The sequence below is a fragment of the Haemaphysalis longicornis genome, unplaced genomic scaffold (genome assembly GCF_048455015.1).
Source record: "Haemaphysalis longicornis isolate Haplotype H1 unplaced genomic scaffold, Haemaphysalis longicornis Haplotype H1 scaffold_83, whole genome shotgun sequence".
NCBI classification, from domain to species: Eukaryota; Metazoa; Arthropoda; class Arachnida; order Ixodida; family Ixodidae; genus Haemaphysalis; species Haemaphysalis longicornis.
In genome coordinates this window covers 105,732-113,478 of record NW_027526452.1, presented here as the reverse complement: position 1 = coordinate 113,478, position 7,747 = coordinate 105,732, and the positions used below count along the sequence as shown (strand labels likewise).

At 48.3% G+C, this 7,747-nt stretch overlaps 1 protein-coding gene across 1 annotated transcript; it reads left to right on the top strand.

Annotated features, from left to right (window-relative positions):
* Window positions 1-4,099: 4,099 nt before the first annotated feature.
* LOC144150955 (uncharacterized) lies at window positions 4,100-5,522 on the top strand. Its single transcript, XM_077682261.1, has 2 exons — window positions 4,100-4,460; window positions 5,217-5,522. The coding sequence occupies exons 1-2, from the start codon at window positions 4,267-4,269 to the stop codon at window positions 5,371-5,373; spliced, it is 351 nt and encodes a 116-aa protein (XP_077538387.1). The 5' UTR covers window positions 4,100-4,266; the 3' UTR covers window positions 5,374-5,522.
* The last annotated feature ends 2,225 nt before the right edge of the window (window positions 5,523-7,747 follow it).

Here is a 7,747-nt window from a genome sequence, read left to right as displayed (position 1 = left end):
CCTAGCCGAAGGGATGCCAGTGGTCGAAGGGCGATTATTCGGACATCCTGTCACCGTTTTGCGGGACACGGGTAGTAATACCGTTCTTGTCCGACGCGACTTGGTCGCAGTAACCCAGTTAACGGGAAAAACTACCCGGTTAATGCTCTTGGACGGGACAGTCAAGAAGCTCCCGGAGGCCCACATATACGTCCAGACCCCGTACTTTGTAGGCGAGGTTACCGCCGCTTGCCTGGACAAGCTAATCTATGATGTCGTGATCGGGAATATTCCAGGTGTGAGGGAATCTCACATGCCAGATCCCTACTGGCCGCTCAAAGGGAAACATGGCCCACGTGTGGCACTGGCCGCAATAGCCACTCAGCTGCCCACCGATTGGTTGGCTCCGGCTGTCGCGAATACAGAGAAGGGAAAGGTTACGCCTCTAACTCTGCCTTTAATCAGGTGCGCCGACATCCCAAGAGAAGAGCTGGCCGAAGAACAACGACGAGACCCGACCCTCCGATGTTGCTTCCGGAAGTTGGGGAAGACGTTTTCATTGGCAAAAGGACAGAGGTACTCGTTTCTTCAATCCAACAATGTTTTATGCCGCCAATACCAGCTTGCCTCCGGCAGAGAATTTGAACAAGTCGTCGTTCCAAAGAGACTGCGGGAACAAATCCTTCGAGTAGCCCCTGTGAGCACCTTGGCGGGGCACCAAGGTGTCCGAAGGACGACCAACCGCGTAATGCAAGAGTATTTTTGGCCAGACCTGCGTAGAGACGTACGACACTTTGTCAGAACGTGCGGAACCTGTCCGCATAATGTACGCAAAAGAAAGACGAGACCTTCGGCACTAGCAGGAGACATGCCAACTTGCTGTACCCAAGGCGTAGACGTTCCAGACCCAGAAACTTTCAAGAGCAAAACGTCATCGCACATGTCCAACGATACATTTACCAAGTCGACGGTCCAACGGCTAGACGGTGAAACCGCGTACAACAACGTATTCACTCAGTCGCCGCCGTTTCATCACACCCGAATCATCGTTAACAAGTCAGAAGGTCGCCCACATGATACGTCCAGCCATTACAAGAACACCAAGGTCGGGCAGCGAAAGAATCCGTCCGATACGACAATGAAACGACTACGAGGCAGCAAAGACCATTTCGCGAACTTGGTACAGAATCTTAGGATCTAAGAGACAAGCCACTGACGCACTGGTCTTCTTGAAGCCGGTCACTACCGGACTGGGGATGCAGGGGCTGTGAACATGGGTAGGGTTAATCCTCGCCTGCCACCCTTCTTTTGTATATAGTGTGTTCTTCGAATGTTTTTGACGTCACTTTGTTTCTTTACTCAGTTTGTATTTTTTCTTCTGTAACTTCGTGCGTTGTGCGTTTTAAGTGTTCTATTGTGACTGATCGTGCTGCCGTGAACTGTGGACTTTATTGTGCTTCTCCGGAACTTCTCCACGCCTCTAAATGACTGTTCTTTTTATAGAATAGTTGTTGCTTCCCAACAACTTTCTTAAACCCGGGGTCATTGTGATGAAGTGCCCGTGAAGGAGAAAGAAGAGGGCCGAGGAGCGCGCGGAGCGTGCAGAAGAATCGAATCAGCAAGGGTTCAGCGGACGCATTTGACGCGCTGGGCGAGTGAGCGCGGCCCTGTGATCGCTTGGAGCTAGAAACCAGGGTCTCAACCGCTGCTGTCGCCGGAGAGCCGTCGGCCGCTGGGCCGGTTACCGAAGTCTGTCTGCTGGCCCGTGCCTGGATCGGGTGACGCGCTGGGCCAGAGAGCGCGGTTCGGGGAAACACCGGCTCACAACCGCCGCTGGGCCATCGAGCCGTCAACCACAGTGCACGGTCCCTGACGTCCGGCCGCTGTCCCGTGACCGGACCCGACGTGACGTGAGACTCCTCAGCGAGCAAGCCGCGCCGTGGTGCATCGGCCGATCACACGCACTTAGTGAGGAGACCTCGTTGGACTGCTGCGCATCCTGACCATGTAGGACGTTTCCTCCCTTGCTCTCTTTAGCGAACAGTTTTCGTTAGCCTGCTACCGCATTTAACGCTCTTTCCTGCAGTCTCGTTTCCGCTGTGTGTTTCCGCTACTCTCTTACCTTCTGCTCTCATTTTCCACGCATAAAGCTATCCCTACTTGCGCACGCATTACCGACTCGTGACTTTCTAGCTGGTCCTAGGCCCATTCATGACAATGGCGACAGACGAACAGCGAGAAACTTCACGTCGGATGAATTTAAAGAATGTGGCTGGGGCATAAATTTGGTACCTTGTCCCTGGCTTTTTTATTATAACTTCTTGTGTGTTTCCGTAAATGTGAAACGTGATACAAACGACATACAACAAGCTTCGACGAATTAGCATGAGCACGACGCCCTCGTATTCCTGTTATCCAAAATCAAGGAGATCTATCTCGCTGTTAACAAGTGTACTGCCCCATAGACAGGGACGACGCAGGGTTTTTCAAGGAGCAAAGTTTATTGGAGCGAACTCGTTTTCCGCAAATACTCAAAAATGCACCAGCGTCGAAGAAGTCAACAGATATCCACAGGCAATTGTCGGCGAACTGGCCTTTGCAGTAATGTAATGTGCAGCTAGTTTCATTCGACATTGTCGCTGCAGTACATTTGTTCATGAACCCCCATACGTATGTTTACGCATATTTCTAGCGTTTTCGTTGTTTTCGGGCACCTTTATATAAGGCCTTTTTTTATTATTTTTTGCGTGTTAATTGTCTGAATCTTGTTTATTCCAACCTTTTTTATTACAATATTAACCACTATACTAGCTACCCTAACCCTATGCGCGATATCGCTTAGTCGTGTTCGGTGTATTTAGACTGGTATTGTCAAATGTACACCTTGCGCCAACGTTCATCACGTAATTTGTAGTCTTGTCCTTCTCCAATTTTTCCAGTCACGTGGTCCTCCTGCAAATGCTACTGTCACCATGTGCTCGCATTTTTTGCATTTTGAAGAAATATTGCACCAAGAACTTTGAAAATATCAGTGATATATTAAAGGAGTACTGACACGAAAATTTCGTGTTGTGTTTTTTTTTTGCTGCAATGGGTGGCTACCACCCCAGTGATCATAGAATGGTACATTAAATGGTCTTCAGCAGCGTAAATAATTAGTTACAGCCTTCTTTATACGTGTCAGTTTCGGTTTCGACTCAAACACCAGCGAAGCGGCCGCCATGCCAGGACATAGTACTTGACGTCACTGTTGTGGTAGCAGGCGCCCAGAGCCCATGACGTAAGTACAGAAACTGTGACGTTCGCAGCGCGAGCGGCGCGGCGCGCATTCACCGGCATGTCGTCTTCCGACTCAGACGATTCGTGGTCGTTGGACGACGTTGACATTGTAGGTGTACGCGCGGCCGAACATTTTAAGTTCGACCCGCTGGCGAGCGAGGAGTCGGACAGCAACGAAGCCGTCCAGCACGACGACCCAGAAGCAAGGCGGCTCGGGAAAACTGACTGGTAAGATTACATTACGTTATGCACTGCCAGATGCGGAACTGCTAAGCGTTGGTAATTTTTGCAGAAATGTTGTGCTGAACAAAAAAACAAATCTTGCTTGGACCAGACAATTACGTGATGCCGTAGAATAATCTGTGACGCGGTGTGCAAAGCCTTTGTTTACATGCCTGCCGATCCGCGCCTCAGCGTTATTTGCCACGAAAAGTCAGTTACTCGCGGTTATACGAAACCTGTAGGCTGATTTATTTCACGCAAAATATACAGCCGGCAATAATAATACTAATAAAAAAACAGCATTACGCCGCTTTCCTGTAGGTCCTATCTTTTTTATTTGAATTTCAAGTGCTAACTAGTCACTTTGGTGATTTCGCATTCATGGAACCGTTCGGTACCTTTGTGCGTGTTCTTTGAAATGTTTTTTCCTTTTGGTAGCGTCCCATGGCTGTCGATGCGCAGCAACTTCGTACACATTCTTAAAAACGAGGCCTGTTTTTTTCAAGCAGGTGTGATTTTATGAAATGGGAGCAATACAATGGACGCGTGCGTGTGTGCCGCATGCAAAACGGGTGTGCTTTATTGTTGTTCTTTCCGCTTTTTGCCACGGCGGCCTAGACTTCGTATGGGATGTAAACAAGCAGACGAAAAAGAAAATCGTGCATAAAGATATCGGCGCAGCTGTAGCATGTGTACACCAAATAGTGCGCTCGCGCGCTTGCATTGAACTTGGATAAGGTATACAAATGCAATCTTCGCAGGTGTCAGTGCGGTCTGTGCCGCACAATGTCCAGCTCCTCAGAATCGCGGTGCTGCCGCGAAATCCCGCGCGTGGATGCCCGGGTGCCGGAGGGTGAGAAGTGCATAACTTCCCACCAGACTTTTCGGGACGGCTGCCTCAACATCCACGCGCTGGAAATCGCGTACTATGCGCTCATGGAGTACCGTCCAGCACTCCTGGACGGCATGGACATCCACAGGTAATATGGCTTTTCTGCATTTTTTTTTTGCTTTTGCTTTATTTTCGCCTATTCACTTCCATGTAGGCGCAAAGCTCTTTGTGTCCCTTCCTGTGATTTAGACGCCCAATTTATTTGTGCGTGTAACTTTATTCAGCCGGAAGGCTTGTGTCTCACGGCAGTATTAATTTGCAAAGTCATTGGCGTCCACACCTATCGTCTGTCGTTTAAAAAAATTCATTGGCTTTCCCGGGGAGCACTTGGTTCCCACTGGGAGCGGCGTGCATTGGAAAAAAATAAAGTGTAATGGAACTTGGCGCATGCAATTGTGTCTTTTTTGGGAGGTATGTGTGCCTCGGAGTTATGAGAGTTATGATTACAAGGAATAAAAATAAATATCAATAAAATAAAATCTAGGAACATGAATGCATGAAAGATAAACCTTTACGAAGGCCGTGCACTGTGCAGGAAGCTTCGCCAGCTTGTCATCCACGTACAGAGAATTATCCCGGCCAAGCAAAAGTACATTTATACAGAAGCTATAGATCCTGGCCAACTCGCTGACATACCGTCGCCTTAAAGACTGCTTAATTTTCACTAACCTTCGAAAATGAAAACTCGCAATCTTTACGTGGAAATGCCACCCATCTGAAGGATCCATTGAACAGAGCTTCTCAGGAAGCAAAGAAAATACAACAGATACTTGGTTTGTTGCGAACAAAGCAGTGTGGTTTTCCTGGCCTTGCGGCAACTGCTGCAACGTGTTTTTCATTTCAGCCGCTACAGGTACACCGCGTACCGCCAGTTCGTGCGGTGGATTTGGCACGTCCTGGGTGCGGGCCGCCGGGTCCCTTTGCCCAGCTGTGTGGTAAACAGTGTCAGGGACACCTTCCCATCGGAAGCATACACGGGATTTAAGTACCCCGAGTTTTGAAGAGAAATAAATGAAGTTTATTCAAAGTTCTGGTGTGATCATTCATAACAAAATTGCATATCAGTATCAAGGTGACAATAGGAACCTGATAACCGAAACAGTGATGGCAGCGGTATTATATTTTGGAGCAGGTGCTGGTGGCTTCTTGGGACTCATTGGCCAGTTTCTTTCTACTTTTGTAAAAAAAAGGCCCACACCAATCTCTCACTTTGTAACACTGAGTAATAAAAAAACGCAACAGACCCGAAAGCCCCCGCAGTCCTGATCCACTGGTTATTACAGCAAAAGAAAAAGAAAAAACAGGTGAGGTAGAAGTTTGCAATACTCAACAAAATGTGCACACATCGACACACGGGTGTTCATCATAAAGCTGGCTGCAGGAAGTGACAGACAGCTGCAATGGCTTAGAAACATGGCAGGAAGCCTCTGAGAAAGTGGGAGATAAGGTGCGAATGCACAAATACTGCCAACATTGGTGGTACTTTATGCAGGCCAAGTTAACCTCAGAGATGACTCGCACGTTCCATTCTTTCTTCCAAGTACCCACTTCCCCTTAGCAAGAATAAACTGGGCAACAACACACACTTTAGGAACTCTGTGGCAGGTTTCCAAACAATTGGAAATGCATAAACAAGGATAATAACCCAAACATAGCTCTCACTGAAAAGTCAATTAGTAGAATGCAAAAATAATTATCCACACGCTAATTTTCTTTTGTGCAGTTCATAAAAACCCACAAGGTCACTCACATCCCCACGTGAACAAAATTTGCACATGCAGATACCCCAAACTGCAATAACATAGAGCATGTCACCAGAACAGACCAATCTTGCCATGTCCACAGGGAAACATGTGAACACCACTTTTGCAACGCAAATGGCACACACACTACTTCACCACACGACAACAGGAGCACAGTAATCAGGAGCAGCACCTGGGAAAAATAGGCGGTGGCTGATGGTGTAGGTGAAGTGGCTGAGGGGAAAGGTTAGCCAGAGGGTACAGCAGTTCTCACAGAACCACTACTTGATTTATGCAATCCCAAGTATGGAGGGGACGAAAGGATACCCAAAGCAAAATTCACCAGTGGAACGCATTGGTCCAGGCTTTGAATCGGCAGCTGGGACTGCAAGTGGAATTTGTCCGCACAACCGGAAATAGACGCAGATGAGGAGGGCGGCAGATCCCTAAGCAAATCGGAGGAGACTTTTTAAGCTCTGAAGGGAGAGCACTTGGTTATGCACAGTGGCAGAATCATACTTTTGGGAGCTACCTGGTGAAAACAGAGTTGGTAAGGGTGCAACAGGAGGGCTGGAAATGAGGAGGAAGAGTCGGAGTACTGCGCTGATGGGACCTTTGGTGTTTGAGAGCGCACCTAGAATGCCGTATCATCTGTGGCTGGCAGGTGTCTTGATGGGTCGATGTAGTGCAGACAGGCCGACAGGGAGTAAAATGTGAAGCTGTAGAAGTGCCTAAGAGACAACGTGAAGTGTCTTCAAACTGAACACCAGGTGCTGCTCTTAGGGAATTGCAACAGCCACCCAGTAGACCGTAATGATGCGAGACAGAAATTTCCAGGAGCTGCTGGACACCATAGACACCTGGTCGTCACAAACCTCCAACACAAGTGTGAGAGGTAAGAAACCTGGTCGCCAGGAAAGCAATCATCAGCCATTGAGCTCGCAGTGATGTCACCAGACCTCATGAGAAGCTTACGAGAATGACGATTGACAAAATTGAAACCCGAAGTCCAGGAAGTAACCGGCTGCGGCTTATATTCGGGAGAAGATGTGGAAGGAGGGTCAGTGCTAGTGTTCCGACAAGAGCAGTTGGTGGAACAGATTGCTTAACTGCTTCAAGAAAGTCCTGAGGTGGAGTACTTGAAGTAGGTCAAACAGATGCAGACTTTGAAAAAGACAAAGCAAGGTCAAAACCAACCTACCAAGAATGGTCTGGAGAGCTGGTGGAACACAGCTTTCCCATCTGCACTACAGGAGAGGAAGGAAGCACGCCGACAAGATTCCATGGCAGTACGGGTTTAACAACCTGAGCCAGTTTGCAAGCAGCCGTGGGACGGCTACAGAGAAAATGGCAGAATCTGACAAGTAAACATGAATTTGTTTGAGAACTCGAAAAGAGTAGGCAGGGGGCACTCCATAATTTCTGGCAACATGTACAACGCTTACACAAACATGCCAGGTTTAAGCAGCAATATGGCCACCAAGAGATACAGATCCTTTTGCAGAGGTGGACAGCACAGAGCCCATGCTGTGTGGGATTGGAGCTGTGATCAACAAAGAACCTGCTTCAGGCAACATGCAGCATGAATGCACTCTGCAGGACCCATGCAGAGACACGCACGTATGGGAAAGGG

What these genes read in the sequence shown, in the direction of transcription:
- LOC144150955 (XM_077682261.1), top strand. Translation starts at nt 4,267, where the DNA reads ATGTCCAGCTCCTCAGAATCGCGGTGCTGCCGCGAAATCCCGCGCGTG. An exon ending in GACGGCATGGACATCCACAG is followed by an intron (nt 4,461 to 5,216) that starts GTAATATGGCTT and finishes TTTTCATTTCAG; the next exon opens with CCGCTACAGGTACACCGCGT.